The 24722-nt window shown below is 48.6% G+C and overlaps 1 protein-coding gene across 1 annotated transcript in view; it reads right to left on the reverse strand.

Annotated features, from left to right (window-relative positions):
* Positions 1-23754: 23754 nt before the first annotated feature.
* The window catches only part of ACADVL (acyl-CoA dehydrogenase very long chain), a 47526-nt gene continuing 46558 nt past the window's right edge, over positions 23755-24722 (reverse strand). The window contains exon 20 of the mRNA XM_060254574.1: positions 23755-24368. Within this exon, the coding sequence (XP_060110557.1) occupies positions 24231-24368 (138 nt within the window). The 3' untranslated portion in view covers positions 23755-24230. The remainder of the gene's footprint in view (positions 24369-24722) is intronic.

The following is a 24722-nucleotide window of genomic DNA, read 5'->3' on the forward strand; positions in this document are numbered from 1 at the left end:
TCTGTGTTGGTGTTCCTGAAGTAAAGCTTGCTGAAATCACTCTCCGACTCTGGTCTCTTACTGCGCCGACCCCAGTACTTTACACTGGCGACGAGGATGGGATGCCAGTAAGAACCAGCAACAGAACCAGGAACACGGAAAGGTGGCTAAATCCAAGCCATCTGGGTCCCCACCTCCGCTCTGCGCGCACCCCATCTCGCAAGCCGCCCAGACACGCTGCCAAGAATGGAGGCTCCAGCCAACCTCCTGCAGCCCTTTAGCATCGATCGCCCCGAGCTGTGGGACTCGTGGGTCGAAGGCTTCCAGTCATACCTGACCTTCCGGAAGATTACAGAGACTACCATGCAGAGAGCTCTGCTTATCAGTACATGTGGCACGGAGACCGTGGACTTAGCCAGGGCTCTTCTCCAACCCAGGAAGCTCTCAGAGACGCCGGTGGACGACATCATCAGCGCTCTGGAGAAGTATTTCCAGCCCCAGCCAACCAAGCTCACTCGGCACTGGGACTTCCGACAAAGGACACAGAAGGCAAGCGAAACCACGATGGCGTTCTTGACAAGCCTGCGCCGGGTGGCAAGCCGATGCAGTTTCGCAGACCTCAACGAAGCCCTTCTCGACCAGTTTGTATGGGGCTTGAGGGACAAAAAACTAGTACAGAAACTCCTGTCCCTCTCCGAGTGCGACCTAACAAAGGCAATCGATGTGGCCACCAGCTGGGAGAAGGGCAGATCAGCAGGGCCACGGCTGACAAGACAGGCTGCGGCACACCAGATCAACCCTGAACCATCTACAGAGGACTCAGACAAGGACAAAGCTCTACAAACCGGCTATCGTTCAGCAGGAAGGAAGACCACCCATACCCCACAGGGCATGAGACACAAGACACCACCTGCATGTGCAAGCTGCGGGGGCCAGCACGAGCGAAAGACCTGCCGATTCCGGAATGCCACCTGTCGACTCTGCAGCAAGGAAGGCCACATCGCCTGCGCCTGCAGATCCACATCCCGAGCACGCGTCCCGCAAAGATCTGCGCACTCCGAAGGCCAGCCAGACTTCGAGACCGACGCTCTCCACGCCCACCAATACCCGGTACAGTACCTACCCTCGCCAGTCAGGCCCTCCAAAATCCGGGTCAATGTAGAGATCGGGGGGGTGCCCTGCCAAATGGAGGTGGACTCTGGGTCAGCATCATCTATTATAGCGGCAGAGACATTTTTTAAAATCCCCACCAGGCTGAGGCCTCGTCTCAGGGACCCGGGGTTTACCTTAGTGGACTTCCAGAAGAATAAGGTGCCTATCTTGGGAGTGGGCCCGGTCCCAGTCGAATACAAGGGGTTCAAGGGCCAGCTACAAGTGCTAGTGGTCAAGAACCACCTTACAAACCTTTTGGGTCTCGACTGGTTCAAGCCCCTGGGAATAGAGATCAGGGGGGTCAATAAGACTGTCGGAGTGGACTTTAACAAGGTTTGCGAAGAGTTCCCGGCCATTTTCGATGGCACCTTGGGCTGCTACACGGGTCCCCCGGTTACACTACACCTCGACCCCACAGTGCGGCCTATTAGGCTTAAAGCGCGGCGAGTTCCATTCGCGCTCAAGCCTAAAATTGAGGAGGAACTGGATAAACTGATTGCACAGGGAATACTAGAGCCTGTCACCCACGCAGCCTGGGAAACGCCCATCGTGACTCCAGTCAAGCCCAGTGGGGAAGTGCGGATTTGTGCAGACTATAAGTGCACCCTCAACAAGGCTCTTCAGGCCCACGCATACCCTGTGCCCATCGTCAGCCACGTTTTAGCCACCCTAGCCGGCGCAAAAATTTTTGGCAAGTTGGACTTGGCCCAAGCTTACCAACAGCTGCCGGTGGATGAGGCCACGGCCAACGCCCAAACAATTGTGACCCACCGGGGGGCCTTTAGAGTAAAGCGGTTGCAATTTGGCGTGAGTGTGGCTCCGGGGTTGTTCCAGGAACTCATGGACTCTCTTTTAAAAGGACTTCCCGGAGTCACTCCATTCTTCGATGATGTGCTGATCGCTGCAGCCTCGCCTGAAGAATTCGCCGCCCGCCTTAGAGGAGTCCTACAACGTTTTGAAACAGCCGGCCTCAAGGTCAAACGGGAGAAGTGCCTCCTGGGCGTGGATCGGGTGGAATTCCTGGGGTTCTCCATCGATGCCCAGGGGGTCCACCCCTCCGACGCCAAGCTGCGTGCCATCAGAGATGCTCCAGCGCCCACCAACAAGCAAGAACTCCAGGCCTTCCTCGGCCTCCTAAACTTTTATCATGCTTTTCTCCCCCACAAGGCAGCGGTGGCCGAACCCCTGCACCGGCTTCTAGACAAGAACCGACCCTGGGCGTGGGGCCGCCAGCACGCTAAAGCCTTCCAGGATATCAAGGGCCTCCTGATGTCCAACTCCGTCCTTGCCCATTTTGACGAGACCCTGCCCTTGGTCCTTGCATGCGACGCATCCCCTTATGGTGTGGGGGCAGTTCTGGGCCACCGACTCCCTGATGGGACCGAAGTCCCTATCGCGTACTACTCGCGGACCCTCTCGTCGGCGGAGCGGAACTACGCCCAAATCGACAAAGAAGGGTTGGCAGTTGTGGCCGGCGTCAAAAAATTTCATGATTACATCTACGGCCGGCCCTTTACCCTCTATACGGACCACAAACCCCTCTTGGGCCTCTTTGCATCTGACCGGCAGACCCCTCAGGTGTTGTCCCCACGGGTCCTCCGTTGGTCCATTTTTCTAGCCGGCTACACTTACACCCTAGTGCATCGCCCGGGCAAGGCAATGGGCCATGCTGACGCCCTGAGCCGCTTGCCCTTGCCTGACGTGGATCCCGATCCAGCCCCGGCTCATCAGATCCTACTGATGGACATGCTTCCGGACAGGCCATTGCTCGCCCGCGACGTTGCTGCCCGCTCCGCTCGTGATCCAGTCCTCTCCCGTGTCTTGGACTGGGTGGGGAGGGGGTGGCCCAAGGGCTCGACTGGGCCGGAATTTACTCCGTTTGCAGCCCGGAAAGACGAACTATCCACCCACAAAGGCTGCCTACTATGGGGCAACAGAGTCGTCATCCCCAAACCCTTGCAAGACCAAGTGCTTAGAGCCCTGCACGAGGCACACCCGGGCATAGTCCGCATGAAGGCTCTCGCACGAAGCTATGTCTGGTGGCCCGGCCTCGATGCAGAAATTGAGGCTTGGGTTAAAAGGTGCCCGACATGCCAGGTGTCAGGGCCTGACCCCCCACGTGGCCCAGTGCAACCATGGGAATCCACCCAAACCCCCTGGTCAAGACTGCATATGGACTTTGCTGGCCCCTTCCATGGGCGGACTCTACTCATACTAGTGGATTCATACTCCAAGTGGTTGGAGGTGGTCCAGGTGCCCTCGCCATCATCGCAGGCAACCATCACGGCTCTGAGGGCCATCTTTGCAACCCACGGGTTGCCGGAGACCATCGTCACCGACAACGGCACAGCATTCACGTCCGCAGTGTTCCAGGACTTCTTAGCCAGGAACCTCATCAGGCACATTCGCTCTGCCCCGTTTCATCCAGCCACCAACGGCCAGGCAGAGCGGATGGTGCGCACAGCAAAGGAGGCCTTGAACCGTCTGGGCCCCTCAGACTGGCCAAAAGACTTGGCGTGTTTCCTAATGGCCTACCGGACCACACCCACCGCCTCCACAGGTCGCAGTCCAGCCGAACTCCTCATGGGCCGCCGCATCACCACCCTGCTGGACAAGCTGCACCCTGACCGAGCCCCAGACAGGCGACCGGCGCCGGAACACCTTAAAGCCCCCAGAGGGTTCTACCCAGGTGAGACAGTGTGGGCACGGAACTATGCCACCACTGGCCCCGCCTGGCTCCCTGGAAAGGTGGACCACGTCACAGGACCGGTCTCCTATGCAGTGACCTTGGAGGGTGGACATCTCCTGAGGCGACACATCGACCAACTCCGTGGTCGCCTGCCTGCCGGGGAGCCAAGGTCAGAGGCTCCAGATCCGGACAACGTAAGTCCCCGTGAGCCTGACACAGAACAGGGTTCCGTGGAGCCCGCTTCGGCCCAGCAGGAGGAGACCCCCGACCGCACAGCTGAACCCAGGTCTTCCGGGGCCGCCGTCCCAGATGTCTCCAGCTCTGCAGCCGCGGAACCACCAACCGAGTCAGAACGCCCAGTCCCCTCGGAGCTCCGACGCTCGACACGAGACCGCCGCCCTCCGGCATATCTCCAGGACTATGTCACCTGATAGCTGGAACTATGGGGGGAGGGGTGTTGTGTCCTAGGTTCAAATGGAGAACTGTTACTTTTGGAGGGAAGCTGAAGAAGCCAAGCTTGTACTCCACACCAGGGTTCCAGAGAAGGCCTAAGCGTGCCCAATCAGGGGAAGGATTGAAACATAAGTAGCCAATCAACATCTAGGCTCATACTGTACCCTGATAGGCCCTTAGGCCTCTGTAAATAGCCAATCCATGTACATAGTTAAGGTCCAATCAGAAGGGGGCAAGAATTGTATAAAAGGAGCGGGAGGTTTGAATAGAGCTCAGTCTGTGTTGGTGTTCCTGAAGTAAAGCTTGCTGAAATCACTCTCCGACTCTGGTCTCTTACTGCGCCGACCCCAGTACTTTACATTACCAGTGCTGATTCCTCAGTCTCTCAGTCTTCTCAGCACAGGCTGGTAGGATGGAAGGACGAGCGGGTGGCATGTCCCTTCCCCCAGACCAGGGAGCAAAGAACTTGACTGGGGGGGGGGCGGGAAAGCCCCAAGCCTTTATTTCCCATAAAACGAAAAGCTAAGCTTTTCTAAGTTGCACGCCAGTATAGCTGGGCACTCTCAGCAACACCCAAGGCCCAGAGGACACATGCTTGGCAGGCAGAAGGAGGCTGTCTTGCAGTTGATCTCCAGTGCTTCCAGCCAGTTTGGTGTCGTGGTTAAGTGTGTGTACCCTTGTCTGGGAGAACCAGGTTCGGTTCCCCACTCTTCCACTTGCACCTGCTGGAATGGCCTTGGGTCAGCCAGAGCTCTGGCAGAGGTTGTCCTTGAAAGGGCAGCTGCTGTGAGAGCCCTTTTGGCCCCACCCACCTCACAGAGTGTCTGTTGAGGGGGAGGAAGGGAAAGGAGATTGTGAGCCGCTCTGAGACTCTTCGGAGTGGAGGGCAGGATATAAATCCAATATCTTCATCTACCTCACAGGGTGTCTGTTGTGGGGGAGGAAGGGAAAGGAGATTGTGAGCTGCTCTGGGACTCTTCGGAGTGGAGGGCGGGATATAAATCCAATATCTTCATCTACCTCACAGGATGTCTGTTGTGGGGGAGGAAGGGAAAGGAGATTGTGAGCTGCTCTGAGACTCTTCGGAGTGGAGGGCAGGATATAAATCCAATATCTTCATCTACCTCACAGGGTGTCTGTTGTGGGGGAGGAAGGGAAAGGAGATTGTGAGCTGCTCTGAGACTCTTCGGAGTGGATGGTGGGATATAAATCCAATATCTTCATCTACCTCACAGGGTGTCTGTTGTGGGGGAGGAAGGGAAATGAGATTGTGAGCCGCTCTGAGAGTCTTCGGAGTGGAGGGCGGGATATAAATCCAATATCTTCATCTACCTCACAGGATGTCTGTTGTGGGGGAGGAAGGGAAAGGAGATTGTGAGCTGCTCTGAGACTCTTCAGAGTGGAGGGCGGGATATAAATCCAATATCTTCATCTACCTCACAGGGTGTCTGTTGTGGGGGAGGAAGGGAAAGGAGATTGTGAGCTGCTCTGAAACTCTCCGGAGTGGAGGGTGGGATATAAATCCAATATCTTCATCTACCTCACAGGGTGTCTGCTGTGGGGGAGGAAGCTAAAGTTCCCCCAGATAAGAGTCTGCACACTCAACCACTACACCAAACAGACTGCAGCAGTGCTTCGTTTTTGTGGCCCTTTCTTACACACCCAGGAAAATGCTGATTGCCAATTTGGGGTCAGGCAGCGATTTTTCTCCAGGCCAGTTTGGCGAAGGATCCTGGAGGGATGTTTTGCCACCTTCTGGGCATGGATCTGGGCTCCCTGGGGATGTGTGTGGGGGGGAGGTATTTGTGAAGTTCCTGCCTTGTGCAGGGGGTTGGACTAGATGACCCTGGAGGTCCCCTCCAACTTTGTTATTTGTTTTTGGAGTCTTGGGCATTCAAACGCAGTAGAAGTGGACGCTTCCAAGTTATACAGAGCTCTTCTTTGGAGGAACTGGAGGAAAAAGATGCTTTAAGGCTGTCTTGGCAATTCGCATTCTTTCCGGTAGTTCTAATACCTGTTGTGCGACATGGAGAAAGGGGGGAGGCATTAATATTTTAATACTTACATATAAAAGAGAGGAAACCTAATAGATCTTGGCACCTGATGCAACATCCTCGTGATCTGAGGTTCACCTCAGTGACCCACAAGGAGAGAACAGTCACACATTTGTTTGTTGTTCAGTCGCACAGTCAAGGAATCCGACTCTTTGTGACCCCCTGGACCAAGTCACGCCAGGTCCTCCTGTTTTCCACCATCCTCCGAAGTCTGCTCAAATTCGTGTTTGTTACATCAGTAACGCTGTCTTTTGCCTTCTGTCTTTCCCAGCATCAGGGTCTTCTCCAGAGAGTGCTCCCTTCTCATTGGGTGGCCAAAGTATTTGAGCTTCAGCTCAGCATCCCACCTTCCAGGGAACAGTCTGAGTTGATTTCCCTTAGGACTGACTGACTGGATCTTCTTGCAGTCCAAGGGACTCTCAAGAGTCTTCTCCAGGGAGGGCTCCCTTCTCATTGGGTGGCCAAAGGATTCGAGCTTCAGCTTCAGCATCTGACCTTCCAGGGAACAGTCAGGGTAGATTTTCCTTAGGACTGACTGGTTGGATCTTCTTGCAGTTCCAACAATAGGTTGTGGCTAAGAGCCACTGATGGACCTCTGTTCCATATGATCTCTGCAGTCTGGAGATCGGATGGGACTCGGGAAGAACTCCAAGGCCTACCTGGGGGCTGGCAATTCTATCGCAGACGGAGTGTACAGTTGCCCAACGGCTATTTTTTTCAGCCACCTGGGTTGCAAAAATCCCCGTCTCTCGCTGCCGTACAAGATGGAGCGCGTTGCCTGGCAGACTCACAGCTTGCCGCTCATGAAGCCAGATGCTGGTCTGTCTCTCCCACCCGCACACAGGAGCTCAGCGGCTGCGGAACGCCACAACTCATACGCTCAAGCAGGCGGGGATTTCGCATCGCCAGGGTGTGTTGTGCAGGCAGGCATGGAGATGCTGAGCAGAGGAGCACTTGGCCCACAGAAGCCTCCACATGCCCCCCACAACCCTTGTTCACTCAAGTCCCCCACCCCCACTGACAGTCACCTTTCCCTTGCTGCTGCACACAAAACTCTTCTCTGCTTTTCAGCCCCCACTAAACTCTAGGCAATGACACAACTTTAAGGCTGATGAGGAAGCAATTGAAATAGAATCATAGAATCATAGTTGGAAGGGACCCCCAGTGTCATTTAGTCCAACCTCCTGCACAATGCAGGAACTTCACGAATATCTCCCCCTAAATTCACAGGATCTTCATTGCTGTCAGATGGCCATCTGGCCTCTCTTTAAAAACCTCCAAGGAAGGAGAGCCCACCACCTCCCAAGGAGGAAGCCTGTTCCACTGAGGAATCGCTCTAACAGACATATAATGTCCTAGCAGCTGAAAGCAAGTACCAAATTATAGTTCTATCTTCTTTTGGAAATTTTTCCATTTGTAATCCCAACAGAAAAGTCTCTGCAACTTTCTAAAATTCATATCCTAAGATCCTAGAAATTTCTTGTTGAATCATCTGCCAATACTTTTTTGCTCTTTCACAAGTCCACCACATATGGTAGAAAGAACCTTCGTGTTTTTTACATTTCCAACATCTGTCTGGCATCTTATTGTTCATCTCTGCCAATTTCTTAGGAGTCATATACCATCTATACATCATTTTAAAACAGTTCTCTTTAATACTATGACACGTCGAAAGCTTCATAGAGTTCTTCCACAAATATTCCCAAGTTTCCATATGTATTTCTTTATTTACATTAATTGCCCACTTAATCATTTGAGATTTCACTACTTCATCTTCCGTAGACAATTTTAAAAGTAATTTATATAATTTTGAAATTAATTTTTCACTTTCTCCAAGCAGAACTTTTTCCATTTCTGTTTGCTCTTTTCTTATTCCTTCAGTTTTAATATCATTATCCACCAAGCTCTTTATTCGTTGCAATTGAAACCAATCATATTTATTATTCAGCTCTTCAGCAGTTTTCAATTCTATTTTGCCACTTTGTGTTTTTAATAGTTCATTATATGACAACCACTTTTCTTCACCCGTCTCAGCTGTTATTTTTATCACTTCGGCTAGCACTATCCATAATGGTTTTCTCTCATCTCCATATTTCTTATATTTCATCCATGTATTTAGCAAGCTGTTTCTTATATAATGGTGAGAGAAAAAGCCATCTATCTTCCCCCCCCCCCATAATACATATAAGCGTGCCAGCCAAATTTATTTCCATAACCTTCCAATGCTAAGAGTTTTTTGTTTAACAACATTATCCATTCTTTTATCCATACTAAGCAAACTGCTTCATGATATAATTTTAAGTCTGGTAATTGAAATCCGCCTCTCTCTTTTGCATCTGTTAAAATTTTCATTTTAATTCTTGGTTTCTTCCCCGCCCACACAAACTCTGAAATTTTTCTTTGCCATCTATTAAATTGTTTATTGTCTTTCACAATTGGAATAGTTTGAAACAAATACATTATTCTTGGTAGAATATTCATTTTAATTGTGGCTATTCTACCCAACAGTGACAAATTAAGTTTATTCCACTTTAACATATCTTCATCCATTTTACGCCATAGCTTCTCATAATTATTTTTGAACAAATCAATATTCTTCATTGTTATCTCCACACCCAAATATTTTACCTTGGAGGTAACTTCACAGCCCGTTAGTCTCTGCAATTCTTGTTGCTTATTTATTTGCATATTTTTACATAGTAGTTTTGATTTTTCTTTATTAATACAAAGTCCCTCAAACTCCCCATATTCTTGTATTTTGGCTAACAACAAAGGTGTGACTTGTATGGGATTTTCATTTATAAACATTATATCATCTGCAAATGCTCTATATTTGTAAGTAAATCCTTTTACTTTTAATCCTTCTATTTCTTTATCTTCTTGAATTTGCATCAGTAATATTTCAAGAGTCATTATAAACAACAGTGGGGAAAGGGGACAACTTTGTCTTGTACCTTTACTAATTATCATGTCTTCTGTAAGATCAGCATTTATACATAGCCTTGCACGTTGTTCAGTATATATTGCTTTTATCATTCTTATAAAGCTTTCTCCCAGCTCCATTTTCTCCATTACTGCAAACATAAAATCCCAATTTAAATTGTCAAATGCTTTCTCTGCATCCGCAAAGAATAATGCTACTTCCTTTTCTGGATGTCTTTCATAATATTCTACAATATTTACAACAATTCTGATATTGTCTCTTATTTGCCTTTTGGGAAGAAATCCCACTTGATCTTCATTTATAAAGTTTATCAAATATTGTTTAAAACCATTCTGCCAAGATTCTTGTATATATTTTATAGACATTATTTAATAATGAAATTGGTCTATAATTTTTTACGTTCGTAACATCTCTATCTTCCTTTGGAATCAACAAAATAACAGTTTCCTTCCACATATTTGGTATTTTTCTTTTTGTTCTTATCATATTCATCAATTTCTGAAGTTTCGGGATTAACTGCTCTTTGAGAGTTTTAAAAAATTTAGCTGTATATCCATCTGGCCCAGGTGCTTTTCCATTTTTCATTGCATTAATTGCTACTTCAATTTCTATTTTTTTCAATTGGATCGTTCAAAACTTTTAGCATATTTTCTACTAAGGGTGCTATTTTTATCTTTTGTTAGTACTCATCCATCTTTTCTTTCTTTCTTTTAACACCTTTAAATGGCATAATACTTAAAGAATTCTCTTTCCTTCTTGATCTACCACCTCTCTTCCATCCACCACAATTTTATTAATAATTTTACTTTCTCTTTTTCTTCAGTTGCCAGGCCAAATATTTTCCGGGTTTTTTTGCTCCCTCAAAAGATTTCGGCTGCAGTCTTTTCAGATTCCATTCCAGTTCTTTATTTAACAAATGTCTCATTTGCGCTTCTAATATTGTAATCTCCCTTATAATTTTCTTTTTCCCTGGCCTTTCTCTCAGTTCCTCTTCTTTTTTTATTTATTTCATTTTGAATGTCCAACATCTGTTTTTCTTTTGCCCTCTTATCTTTGTTATTCAATGTAATCAATATTCCTCTCATTACTGCTTTATAAGCAACCCAGACCGTCTGAAATTCTATATCCTTTTTATTGTTTATTTGGAAGAAAGCTTTAGTTTCATTTTCTAGAGATGTCACTATTTCTTTATTCTGTAGTAAATCTTCATTCAATCTCCATCTTCTCAACTTCTTAGACAATTTTGTAATCCACATTATTGGCTTATGGTCAGCCCCAATTTTAGGTAAAATCTCTATTTTCTTTGTTATAACGCCTAGGTATTTAGTGCCCCACAACATGTCAATTCTGGAAAAAGTTTTATGTCTTGCTGAAAAAAAGGTATAGTCCCGCACTTCAGGATTAAATTTCCTCCATATATCCTCCAAATTTTCTTGTTTGACCAATTCAAAAAAAGACTTTGGCAATTTTCCTTCCTTATTATTTTTTTACCCCCAGACCTATCCAGTGTGTTCTTAATTGTTCCATTAAAGTCTCCCATTATCAAAACTTGGTCATAAGTCAGTTCATCAAATTGTTGTATAATGTCTTTTAAAAAAGCATCCTTTGCACCATTTGGTGCATGCAGTCCCAATAACAACTTTTTTTTGCATTTAATATTATTTCTACCGCTACAAATCTTCCATCTTTACCTTTAAACACTAATTTCGGCTCCAATTCTTGTGTAATATAGAAAATCACTCCCCTTTTCTTCTGTTCAGCCAATGAATAAAATTCTAGTCCCAGTTGTTTATTCCATAAAAATTTGTAATCCTTTTGTTGATATGCACTTCTTGTAAACAAACTATATTACAATTTTGCTTTTTAATCCAATGAAACGTTGCCTTTCTTTTTTGTGGTGAATTTAGTCCATTTACATTCCAAGATAATAATTTGTAATCCATCATGGTGCAAATTCTTTATGTTCTTCATAAAACCTACGCAGTTCCTGCGTGCTTGTAATTGTAATCCTTTTTCCTTGTAGCTCAAAGCTCAGACCTTCAGGTATTATCCATCTATACCTCATTTCATTGCCACGTAGTTTTTCTGTCCATTTTTTGTATACTTTTCTGTCATTTATCACTTGTCTTGGCAATTCTTTCATGATTCTTACTCTGCTGCCTCCCACTATCAATGTCTTTTCAAAATTTTTATTCAAGATTTTTCCCACCATTTCTTTTGTCTTATATATTATAACCACATCTCTTGGTAGATTATTTTTCTTGGCATATCGTGAGTTCACTCTATATAAATAGTCATACATGCTTCTAGTTCCTTCAGGATCTTCCTCCAAAAATTCTGCAATTATTCTTATTATATATCCTTTCAAATCAGTCTCTTCATCCTCAGGTACTCCTCTCAGACGTATCTGGGTTTCCATCAATTTGCAGTCATGAATTGCCACCTTTTCTTACATATTTAGCAAGGTGGAATCATGTACTTTCACTCTCCCTTCCACCTCTTGCACTTTCTTTGATGTTACCACTGTCTCATTTCTGAGATCTTCTATATCTTTCCTTAGCTCTTTAATGTCTTTTCTAATTTCTTTTTAAGAGGCAGTTATCATGTCTCTCACCCCTTTCATCATCCTGGCTTCCATTGCTTCTAATTGCTCTTGCATTTTCTCCATTGAGGCAGTCCTTGCACGGGTTAACTTATGCTCTGACATTTAAAAAAAACATCGAAAATTTTGACCTCTCCAAATTAAATTTAAACTATCAGGTTTAATCGAGTAAGACTTGCCCTTTTCAATAAGCCTATTTTTGCCATCCTCAGAGCCGCCTGGGCTCAGATATTAATTTTTAAAGATTTTATTTCTTCCAAAATGGCAGTCTCAACTTTCTGCTTCCCTTAAAAAAAAAAAATCCTTCAAAAGGCTTCTAAAATAATTATCAGCGATAATGTCCAATAGTATTTACCTTATAATTGTCACCTCTGTCAGTTTCACCAATTTTTAATGTCCCGAACACTTTAAAAACTTTGTTTAAATTTTGACCTCCTAGCAATGGCAGCCGATGTTTTTCTATGATATTATAGTCCTAGAGTAGGCTAGCTGCTTCAATGATTTCCCTCTTCCATCCGACACTTCCTGCTTTTCTTGCCACCAAATCCTGTTTTCACTGGATTGACATATTTCCTGTGTTGACTGTGAGAGCTGCAAATCTGTGACGATGGGGCTTTTTCACCAAAACCGCAAGTAGACAAAACAATAAATTCATTCCCACTTTTTAGCACTGTCCTTTAAATTTACAAAGTTCAAATTTCACCCCTTCTCCCCTTCTTCTTCCAAGTTTTCTGAATCTCTATTTCCCACCTTCTGATTTTATTTTGTTTAACTTTAAATAGTCCCGGAATGAAAAAAGTCATCAGTACCTTTTTCTGCAGTTATCCAGATTTAACACCGGTCTTGTATACCTTTAGATGTTTAGCAGTCTCAAAGGAGGTTAGGACCCTGTCGAGCTATGTCAAATAAATGACTCTGGAAACTTCTGCAGATGATGAATATGCAATTCATCTCTGGAGACCCCTCAAAGCCTCAAAGGAGCCCCCCCCCCCGGGACTCCCTTTTAGCCAAGGTAAATCTCCTCAGAGTTTCCTGTGCATATCTTGGACTGATCTCTGACTGAGAAAAGTAGGCAGTAGGCATTAAATTGCCCTCCACTACCCCGAACAGAAGCCCCAGCCTGCTCCCCTTCTGGGAAGCAATTCAGCTCGGCATTTTCCAACCCCGGAAGTCCCTTGGCTCCATTCTCAACCCAAAGGATCATACTATTAGTTTTATTTAATTCTTTACATATTATATAGATAGGTATAGAGAGACAGTGTGTGTTTGATGGGGCAGATCTCTCCTCACCTCCTTTTCTCCTTTGATTAAAGGGCTGGAACACTTTCCTTATGAAGAAAGGTTGAAACGCTTAGGGCTCTTTAGCTTGGAGAAACGTCGACTGCGGGGTGACATGATAGAGGTTTACACGATAATGCATGGGATGGAGAAAGTAGAGAAAGAAGTCCTTTTCTCCCTTTCTCACAATACAAGAACTCGTGGGCATTCGATGAAATTGCTGAGCAGACAGGTTAAAACGGATAAAAGAAAGTACTTTTTCACCCAAAGGGTGATTAACATGTGGAATTCACTGCCACAGGAGGTGGTGGCGGCCACAAGCATAGCCACCTTCAAGAGGGGGTTAGATAAAAATATGGAGCAGAGGTCCGTCAGTGGCTATTAGCCACAGTGTGTGTGTGTGTGTGTGCATACACACATATATTGGCCACTGTGTGACACAGAGTTTTGGACTGGATGGGCCATTGGCCTGATCCAACATGGCTTCTCTTATGTTCTTATGTGACGCAGAGTGTTGGACTGGATGGGCCATTGGCCTGACCCAACATGGCTTTTCTTATGTTCTTACGTGACACAGAGTGTTGGACTGGATGGGCGATTGGCCTAATCCAACATGGCTTCTCTTATGTTCTTATGTGACACAGAGAATTGGGCTGGATGGGCCATTGGCCTAATCCAACATGGCTTCTCTTATGTGACACAGAGTGTTGCACTGGAGGGGCCATTGGCCTGATCCAACATGGTTTCTGTTATGCTCTTATGTGACACAGAGTGTTGGATTGGATGGGCCTTTGGCCTGATCTAACATGGCTTCTCTTACGTTCTTATGTTCTCCCCCCCCTTTATTTATAATCCACAATTTTACTTCTAGAAAGTACAATGAACACAAACAGCGTGGACAGCGGTTGTGCAGATTCCTCTGTAGATAATTCGACAGAGCCTGTGTGGTGTGGGAGCTAAGAGTGTTGGACTAATATCTGGAAGATCCAGGTTCAAATCATGACTCTGCCACAGAAGCTCAGTGGGTGACCTTGGGCCAGTCGACACTCTTTCAGCCAGGCCTACCTGACAGGGTTGTTGTGAGGATAAAATGGAGGAGATCAATGTGAACCACTTTGGGATCGCACAGGGGAGACAGGTACAAGGAACAGGGTGGCATGCCCCACTCTGGACAACGACCGTGCTGTTCACACAGTCATCCCAAATCCCTACTGGCTAGTGACCATTCCCCTGCATTAGGCCACTAGGCTTGCTCTTGGGAGTCATCTTGTGCTGCTTCCTCGGCCTAGGCCTGCCAAAGGCAGCTGCTCACCCTCTCCGTTTGCCCAGGGCTCACTCTGGTCCATCTCATGCCAACTGCTGCAGGAAAAGGGCCCAGAACAGGCTTCTGACTAAGAGAACATAAGAACATAAGAGAAGCCATGTTGGATCAGGCCAGTGGCCCATCCAGTCCAACACTCTGTGTCACATAAGAACATAAGAGAAGCCCTGTCGGATCAGGCCAGTGGCTCATCAAGTCCAACACTCTGTGTCACATAAGACCATAAGGGAAGCCATGTTGGATCAAGCCAGTGGCCCATCCAGTCCAACACTCTGTGTCACATAAGAACATAAGAGAAGCCATGTTGGATCAGGCCAATGGCCCATCCAGTCCAACACTCTGTGTCCCATAAGAACATAAGAGAAGCCCTGTCGGATCAGGCCAGTGGCCCATCAAGTCCAACACTCTGTGTCACATAAGACCATAAGGGAAGCCCTGTTGGATCAGGCAATGGCCCATCCAGTCCAACACTCTGAGTCACATAAGAATAGAAGAGAAGCCATGTTGGATCAGGCCAGTGGCCCATCCAGTCCAACACTCTGTGTCACATAAGAACTTAAAGAAGCCATGTTGGATCAGGCCAAAGGCCCATCTAGTACAACACTCTGTGTCACAGAAGAACATAAGAGAAGCCATGTTGGATCAGATCAATGACCTATCCAGTCCAACACTCTGTGTCACATAAGAACATAAGGGAAGCCCTGTTGGATCAGGCCAAAGGCCCATCCAGTCCAACACTCTGTGTCACATAAGAACAGAAGAGAAACCATGTTGGATCAGGCCAATCGCCCATCCAGTCCAGCACTCTGTGTCACATAAGAACAGAAGAGAAGCCCTGTCGGATCAGGCCAGTGGCCCATCCAGTCCAAAACTCTGTGTCACATAAGAACAGAAGAGAAGCCATGTTGGATCAGGCCAATGGCCCATCCAGTCCAACACTCTGTGCCACATAAGAACATAATAGAAGCCATGTTGGATCAGGCCAATGGCCCATCCAGTTCAACACTCTGTGTCACATAAGAACATAAGGGAAGCCATATTGGATCAGGCCAAAGACCCACCCAGTCCAACACTCTGAGTCACATAAGAATAGAATAGAAGCCATGTTGGATCAGGCCAGTGGCCCATCCAGTCCAACACTCTGTGTCACATAAGAACTTAAAGAAGCCATGTTGGATCAGGCCAAAGGCCCATCTAGTACAACACTCTGTGTCACAGAAGAACATAAGAGAAGCCATGTTGGATCAGGCCAATGGCCCAACCAGTCCAACACTCTGTGTCACATAAGAGAAGCCATGTTGGATCAGGTCAATGACCTATCCAGTCCAACACTCTGTGTCACATAAGAACATAAGGGAAGCCCTGTTGGATCAGGCCAAAGGCCCATCCAGTCCAACACTCTGTGTCACATAAGAACAGAAGAGAAACCATGTTGGATCAGGCCAATCGCCCATCCAGTCCAGCACTCTGTGTCACACAGTAGCCAAAAAACCCCCAAGTGCCATCAGCAGGTTCACAAGTGGGTTTAGAAGCCCTTCCACTTTGCCCCCTCCCAAGCACCAGAATACAGAGCATCACTGCGCAGACAGTTGCAGTAATTTACTGTGGCTCATAGCCAATGATGGACCTCAGTTCCATATTTTTATCCAATCCCCTCTTGAAGCTGGCTATGCTTGTATCTGCCACCACCTCCTGTGGCAGTGAATTCCACGTGTTAATCACCCTTTGGGTGAAGAAGGACTTCCTTTTATCTGTTTTAACCCGACTGCTCAGTCATTTCATGGAGTGCCCACGAGTTCTTGTATTGTGAGAAAGTGAGAAAAATACTTCTTTCTCTACTTTCTCCGTCCCATGCATAATCTTTTAAACCTCTCTCATGTCACCCCGCAGTCGACGTTTCTCCAAGCTAAAGAGCCCCAAGCGTTTTAACCTTTCTTCATAGGGAAAGTGTTCCAAACCTTGAATCATTCTAGTTGCCCTTTTCTGGACTTTTTCCAATGCTATAATATCCTTTTTGAAGTGCGGTGACCAGAATTGCACACAGTATTCCAAATGAGACAGCACCATCGATTTTTACAGGGGCATTATGATACTGGCTGATTTGGTTTCAATTCCCTTCCTAATAATTCCCAATTCCTAATAATTCTTGGCACTGTAAGCTGTTTTGAGTTCCACAAGTTAACCTCCCTCCGCCTGGGCAGGCACAGCAGCTCAGCTCCTCCCACCCCTTTCTTATGTGCCCTTCTCTCAGAGAGTCAGAGACCTCTTAAACCGAATTTGGGAGCTCAGAAGTCTGCCTGCAAGAAGACTCTCCCGCCCCCCCCCTCCGCTCTGTGTTAGGGAAGGGGAGAGACGGGGAAGGCTTTGGGGAAGTGTTTTGAGTGATGCAGCAAGGGACCTGCAGCAATGTTACTACTCGCTCAGAGTGGTGGTGAGCAAAGGGGACAAATTGGGGACCCTCCAATGGAGGCTTCATACAGTTGGAAGGGGGGGTGGAAAGGATGGGTCTGGCCCCCCCTGTAGCTACAGGGCTGGAGGCAAACAGATACAGTTACAACCCCACAATAGCACAGCAGAACACAGGCTAGGGACACAAGCCATGCAGAATCCCAACCATTATACCACTTCCCCAAAGGTCCCCAGACGTTGAGGTTCAGGCTGCACACGCAGTGGTTCAGGCCCTTCTCCCCCCCACCCCCCACGGTACTCCTCACTTCCTGAACCGTTTGCACATGCAAAGACGGACTCCCCTTCTGCAAGTCCTTGAAGGGCTGTCATCTGGAGGAGGGTGTGGAATTGTTTTCTGTGGCCCCAGAAGGTTGGACCAGAACCAGGGGGTTGAGTTTAAATCAGAAGAGTTTCCGGCTCAAGATTAGGAAGAACTTCCCCACGGTTTGAGCGGTTCCTCAGTAGAACAGGCTTCCTCGGGCGGTGGTGGGCTCTCCTTCCTCGGAGGTTTTTCAACAGAGGCTAGATGGCTGTCTGACAGCAATGTGGATCCTGTGAATTTAGGGGGAGGTGTCTGTGAGTTTCCTGCCTTGTGCAGGGGTTTGGACTAGATGACCGTTAGAGCGGTTCCTCAGTGGAACAGGCTTCCTCGGGAGGTGGTGGGCTCTCCTTCCTTGGAGGTTTTTCAACAGAGGCTAGAGGGCCATCTGACAGCAATGAAGCTCCTGTGAATTTAGGGGGAGGTGTCTGTGAGTTTCCTGCCTTGTGCAGGGGGTTGGACTAGATAGCCCTGGAGGTTCCGTCCAACTCTAGGATTCTATTAGGAAGAACTTCCTGACCATTAGAGCGGGTCCTCAGTGGAACAGGCTTCCTTGGGAGGTGGTGGGCTCTCCTTCCTTGGAGGTTTTTCAACAGAGGCTAGATAGCTATCTGACAACAATGAAGATCCTGTGAATTTAGAGGGAGGTGTTTGTGAGTTTCCTGCCTTGTGCAGGGGGTTGGACTAGATGACGATGGAGGTCCGTTCCGACTCTATGATTCTATGATACAATGGGTTTAAATTAAATCAGAAGAGCTTCTGGCTCAACATGAGGAAGAACTTCCTGACCGTTAGAGTGGTTCCTCAGTGAAACAGGCTTCCTCCTCGGGAGGTGGTGGGCTCTCCTTCCTCGGAGGTTTTTCAACAGAGGCTAGATGGCTGTCTGACAGCAATGTGGATCCTGTGAATTTAGGGGGAGGTGTCTGTGAGTTTCCTGCCTTGTGCAGGGGTTTGGACTACATGACCCTAGAGGTCCCTTCCAACTCTAGGATTCTCTGATTCTCTCCACAGCCAGAGCGTCCCAGCAAGCGTAGATGCAAACCTGAACTCCACGCAAGCAAGACCAGTTCCTTCCAGAGTCACCATCCCCTCTTCCATCCATTTTCTCCAGGGCTGGATTAACAATTAGGCCAAGTAGGCACTGGTTTATGGGCCCCCATGCCTTTAGAGGCCCTGGGCCAGTCCCCCCCCTCAGTATCCCCCCTGCTTGCAGCTCTCCGAGGTGACATGCACAGCCAGCCACTGAGCCGCCCTTCGCCCAACTTGCCCGGTGCGGCTGCTGCCGCCGTTGTTGCCGAGTTTGCCTCTCTGCCTCTCCCTCGCAGCTTTACCAAAGGGTCTTTGGAGAAGGGGTCTGCAGGCTGCAGTGGGAGCCATGGGCAGCGGAGTGAGTGCTCTGACTAGGAGAGAATTTGCAAGGGGCCCCTTGTGAGATTTTGACGGCCTAGGTGCCCCCACAGGGTTGAATCCAGCACTGATTCCCTCAGCAAAAGTTCAGCTCATATGAACACCTGAAGCTGCCTTATACTGAATCAGACCCTCCTTGGTCCATCAAAGTCAGTCTTGTCTACTCAGACTGGCAGCGGCTCTCCAGGGTCTCCAGCTGAGCTTTTTCACACCTACTTGCCTGGACCCTTTTTAGTTGGAGATGCCGGGGATTGAACCTGGGACCTTCTGCTTACCAAGCAGATGCTCTACCACTGAGCCACCATCCCTCCCTTAAAGTTGCCTTCATTCCTTGTGAACATATGAACATATGAAACTGCCTTCTACTGAATCAGACCCTTGGTCCATCCAAGTCAGTCTTGTCTACTCAGACTGGCAGCGGCTCTCCGGGGTCTCAAGCTGAGGTTTTTCATGGCTACTTGCCTGGACCCTTTTTTGGAGATGCTGGGGATTGAACCTGGGACCTTCTGCTTACCAAGCAGATGCTCTACCACTGAGCCACCATCCCTCCCTTAAAGTTGCCTTCGTTCCTTATGAACATATGAAACTGCCTTCTATTGAATCAGACCCTCGGTCCATCCAAGTCAGTCTTGTCTACTCAGACTGGCAGCTGCTCTCCGGGGTCTCAAGCTGAGGTTTTTCATGGCTACTTGCCTGGACCCTTTTTAGTTAGAGATGCCAGGGATTGAACCTGGGACCTTCTGCTTACGAAGCCAATGCTCTACCACTGAGCCAAAGCCCCTCCCCTGACTGGCAGCGGCTCTCCAGCTGAGGTTTTTCATGCCTACTTGCCTGGACCCTTTTTAGTTGGAGATGCCGGGGATTGAACCTGGGACCTTCTGATTACCAAGCAGATGCTCTGCCACTGAGCCACAGCCCCTCCCCTGCTCTCCAGGGTCTCCGGCTGAGGTTTTTCACACCTCCTTGCCTGGACCCTTTTTAGTTGGAGATGCCGGGGATTGAACCTGGGACCTTCTGATTACCAAGCAGATGCTCTGCCACTGAGCCACAGCCCTCCCCTGCTCTCCAGGGTCTCCAGCTGAGGTTTTTCACACCTATTTGCCTGGACCCTTTTTAGTTGAAGATGCCGGGGATTGAACCTGGGACCTTCTGATTACCAAGCAGATGCTCTGCCACTGAGCCACAGCCCCTCCCCTGCTCTCCAGGGTCTCCAGCTGAGGTTTTTCACGCCTCCTTGCCTGGACCCTTTTTAGTTGGAGATGCCGGGGATTGAACCTGGGACCTTCTGCTTACCAAGCAGAGGCTCTACCACTCAGCCACCATTCCTCCCTCGATTGGAGTCAGCTGCACACCTGGAAACTCTCTAAAACGCAGCTTTGCCCTCTGGCGCTTCCCACCCCAGGAGCACGTGAGAAGCCCGCATAATGCCAGCAAGTCAGGCCCGACACGACAGAGGGGTGAAGAGAGTCCAGATTGCAGGCTGTCCCCATGACAACAGGTGTGTTCAGGGGGGTGGGGAGCCATCTTCTCTCAAGGATACATTCCTGGATTACCAGATCCCCCCAGTCCTTTGGCTGAACAAAAGGATCTATCCTCAGGGATCAGAGAAGGCAGACTATGCCCCCCCAAGAAGGGGCGCAACCCCCCGAAAGCACACAACTTGGAAGAAGGGTGCAGCTGCCGGGAGAGAGAGAGAGAGAGAGACCGCTGCTTACCTTGCCTTTTGACGGGCATCTCGGAAGCACTTTGAACAACCCTAATCTCCTAATCTCCCTTCCAAACAGCTGCCAGCTTAAAAGATTTGCCGGACAGATCGCAAACCTTACCCCTCCATCCAGCATTGTGGGAAATGTAGTGCCTCACGGCACTTTGGAAACAAAACCAACGGCTTCACTCCGGTTGGACACGCAGGCCCCGAGTTCTCCTTTCCAAATATCCTGACTTGGGTTTTTCTTTCTTTCTCTTTTTTTTGCACTTCTGAAAAATTCAGCTTCAAGGAGGGCTTTTCGAAAACTGGGACCAGGAATACGGTTAGTGAATTAAGTGGCAGCTTGCTGAATTCCACACTCTCACACCTAGTTTTTAATTAAAAAAAAAATACTCTTCCGTCTGACAGTTTCTGTAACTGGGAACACTGAAAATAATCTGTTGAAGAGAAAGAAAGGTAGCTTGGAAACGGATAATGTGGAGAACTGGCTTCTATCCCTCCCACCTCCCCCAAAAAATGTTCCAACGGTATTCTCCTTTTAAAAACCATACAATTCCAGCCTTGAGGGTCTGAGATTTCTGCATAGGTTATAGTCGCGATCAGAGAAATTTAACGCCATTTTATGCTGCATGTATCACGTTGCTCTCTCATTCTGTAATCCATGTCAATGCACTGTTTGTTGTATGTAACGTTACACCGGTCTTTAGCACACATCTTAGACTTGTGGTTTTGGAGTAAGACGTTCTCGCCTTGGTTACAATCACAATGGAATAATCACTGGCTGTAGGGATTATAACTGTTGGCACGGCAATGTTTGCCACCTGCCTTAAGTTTCAGCAAGAAAGGTGGGCGATAAATGAAGTTAAGTAAAAGGTGAGAGACACCTGGGATGCCTGGAGAGGCGTATACTCTGGGACTGGGACTTACTGAGGTTCTGTATTTGTTTCTGTGGTGCTTCCCTTTCCTGAGCCAGTCTGGTGTAGTGGTTAAGTGGGCAGACTCTTATCTGGGAGAACCCGGTTTGATTCCCCACTCCTTCACTTACAGCTGCTGGAATGGTCTTGGGTCAGCCATAGCTCTGGCAGAGGTTGTCCTTGAAAGAGCAGCTTCTGTGAGAGCTCTCTCAGCCCCACCTACCTCACAGGGTGTCTGTTGTGGGGGGAGAAGATAAAGGAGATTGTAAACTGCTCTGAGATTCTGATTCAGAGAGAACGGTGGGGTATAAATCTACAGTCTTATCATCTGGGAGAACCGGGTTTGATTCCCCACTCCTCCACTTGCACCTGCTGGAATGGCCTTGCGTCAGCCATAACTCTCTTATCTGGGAGAACCGGGTTGGATTCCCCACTCCTCCACTTGCACCTACTGGAATGGCCTTGGGTCAGCCATAGCTCTCTTATCTGGGAGAACCGGGTTTGATTCCCCCCTCCTCCACTTGCACCTGCTGGAATGGCCTTGGGTCAGCCATAGCTCTCTTATCTGGGAGAACCGGGTTTGATTCCCCACTCCTCCACTTGCACCTGCTGGAATGGCCTTGGGTCAGCCATAGCTCTCTTATCTGGGAGAACCGGGTTTGATTCCCCACTCCTCCACTTGCACCTGCTGGAATGGCCTTGGGATGGCCATGCTGGAATGGCCTTGGAATGGCCATAGCTCTCTTATCTGGGAGAACCGGGTTTGATTCCCCACTCCTCCACTTGCACCTGCTGGAGTGGCCTTGGGTTAGCCATGGCTCTCACAGAGGTTGTCCTTGAAAGAGCAGCTTCTGTGAGAGCTCTCTCATAGCCACCCACCTCACAGGGTGTCTGTTGTGGGGGAAGAAGATAAAGGAGATTGTGAGCTGCTCTGAGATTCTGATTCAGAGAGAACGGTGGGGTATAAATCTACAGTCTTCTTATCTTGGAGAACTGGGTTTGATTCCCCACTCCTCCACTTGCACCTGTTGGCATGGCCTTGGGTCAGCCATAGCTCTCGCAGAGGTTGTCCTTGAAAGGGCAGTTTGTGTCAGAGCTCTCTCAGCCCCACCTACCTCACAGAGTGTCTGTTGTGGGGGAGGAAGGTAAAGGAAACTGTGAGCTGCTGAGATTCAGAGGGCAGGGTAGGAACCCAATGTCATCATCATCTTCTCTCCGTGCGCCACAGAAATTGCCCAGGTGCCTTACTTTCCCTCCCTGCTGTGTGGAAAGCTGCACTGTTAAAGAAGGGTCCTACAAAGGAAAGTGCCATCATGTTGTAGATGACTTAAGAATGTAAGAGAAGTCCTGTTGGGTCAGGCCAATGGCCCATCCAGTCCAACACTCCGTGTCACACAGTGGCCAAAATGCCAGGTGCCATCAGGAGGTCCACCAGTGGGGCCAGGACACTAGAAGCCCTCTCACTACTGTCCTCTCCCAAAACACCAAGAATACAGTGCATCACTGCCCCAGACGGAAAGTTCCAATAATACGCTGTGGCTAATAGCCACTGATGGACCTTTGCGCTATATGCTTATCCAATCCCCTCTTGAAGCTGTCTATGCTTGTAGCTGCCGCCACCTCCTGCAGTAGTGAATTCCACGTGTTAATTCCTTTTATCTGTTCTAACCCAACTGCTCAGTAATGTCATTGAGTGCCCACGAGTTCTCATACTGTGAGAAAGGGAGAAAAGGACTTCTGTCCCAGGCATAATCTTGTAAACCTCTCTCATGTCACCCCGCAGTTGACGTTTCTCCAAGCTAAAGAGCCCCAAGCATTTTAAGCTTTCTTCATAGGGAAAGTGTTCCAAACCCTTAATCATTCTAGTTGTCCTTTTCTGGACTTTTTCCAATGCTATAATATCCTTTTTGAGGTGCGGTAACCAGAATTGTACACAGTATTCCAAATGGCTTTATATCCCGCCCTCCACTCCGAATCTCAGAGTGGCTCACAATCTCCTTTACCTTCCTCCCCCACAACAGACACCCTGTGAGGTAGGTGGGGCTGAGAGAGCTCTCCCAGAAGCTGTCCTTTCAAGTACAACCTGTGAGAGAGCTATGGTTAACCGAAGGCCATGCCAGCAGCTGCAAGTGGAGGAGTGGGGAATTAAACCTGGCTCTGCCAGATAAGAGTCCGCACACTTAACCACTACACCAAACTGACTTGGGTTCAAATCTGCACTTACCCATGGAAGCTTGCTGGATGCCCTTGGGCCAGTCACACTCCTGAAATCACAGGATCGTGGTGGTTGTGGGGACAGAATGGAGGAGAGGAGAACTACGTCAGCCGCTTTTGGTCCCACTGGGGAAAAGGGCAGGGTGCAAGCGAATCAATCCATTAAGTTTGTGGGCTCCACACAGTGGCGTATCGGGTGGTGGCGGCGGCGAGTTCTAATCAACCTTTCACATGCAACCCCCCCCTTTAATGGCACTCTATCACTCCAGACATTTGCCAAAGTCCTTTAATGTCATTATTCACAGAAGATACCGTTAACAGCACCGAAGCACATGCTACTGATTAAGAGGTTAAAGGCTGCCACCCAAATGACTTCTGGGGCGTCACAGAACCAAGTGTGTGGGGGGGTACCTCAGGAGCCACCGGCCCCAAGCTGCCACCAAATCTGAGGAAAGTCTTGCCAATGCCAGATGCAAAACGCCGAGTTCAAGATGCGCCATGTCTAGAGGTGGACTGCATTTGCTCCCCCGTGCGATTGGCTAGTGGAGACCGGCAACGGTGGCTTGCAACAGCTCTTCCCCCCTCCCTGAGGTGCATTAAGGCATTTCCAGAGCAAAGAGGTATATTCCCCAAAGGTGCTGCTAGGCCTCTTCGGAAGGGGGTGGGGGAGAGGGAAGAACGGCCCGAATAGTTTCGTGACACGGACGGCTTGCTCCTTCCCAAGGCTGCCGGAAAGCAGGGCTGCTTTTCAGATGCCCAGGGGGTTGGGGGAGACCACCCCCTCGCTCTCCACCACTGCCTTGGAGATGCTCCGGAGGTTCTTGAAGAGCTGCCGCGTGGAGTCGGCCCGCAGGGACGTCAGGTTTTGAATGACCCGGTCGGAGGCCTGCGGAAGGGAAGGGCGAGAAACGGGCCTCGAGTTATAGCAGCCGCCGCAAGGGCACTCAGCACAGCAGCCCTGTCTGGTCTGCGGTAGAAGAGCTGGATTTGAATCCATAGCACCTGAGAGACTGACCAGATTCTCTAGGTATGAGCTTTCGGGAGTCAACGGTGTCTCATAAAGGGAGCCTTGCCTCTCGAAAGCTTATAGGTGCGAACCCCCCGTCTGCCATGCAAGCCTGCTGGGGAACCTTGGCCCAGTCACACAGCCTAGCCTACCTCACTGGGATGTTGTTGTGAGGGTACAGCAGAGAAGAGGACAATACAAGGCACGTCCTCTTTGGGTCCCCGTTGGGAAGCC

Source organism: Heteronotia binoei, chromosome 15, assembly GCF_032191835.1.
Source record: "Heteronotia binoei isolate CCM8104 ecotype False Entrance Well chromosome 15, APGP_CSIRO_Hbin_v1, whole genome shotgun sequence".
Classification (NCBI taxonomy): Eukaryota; Metazoa; Chordata; class Lepidosauria; order Squamata; family Gekkonidae; genus Heteronotia; species Heteronotia binoei.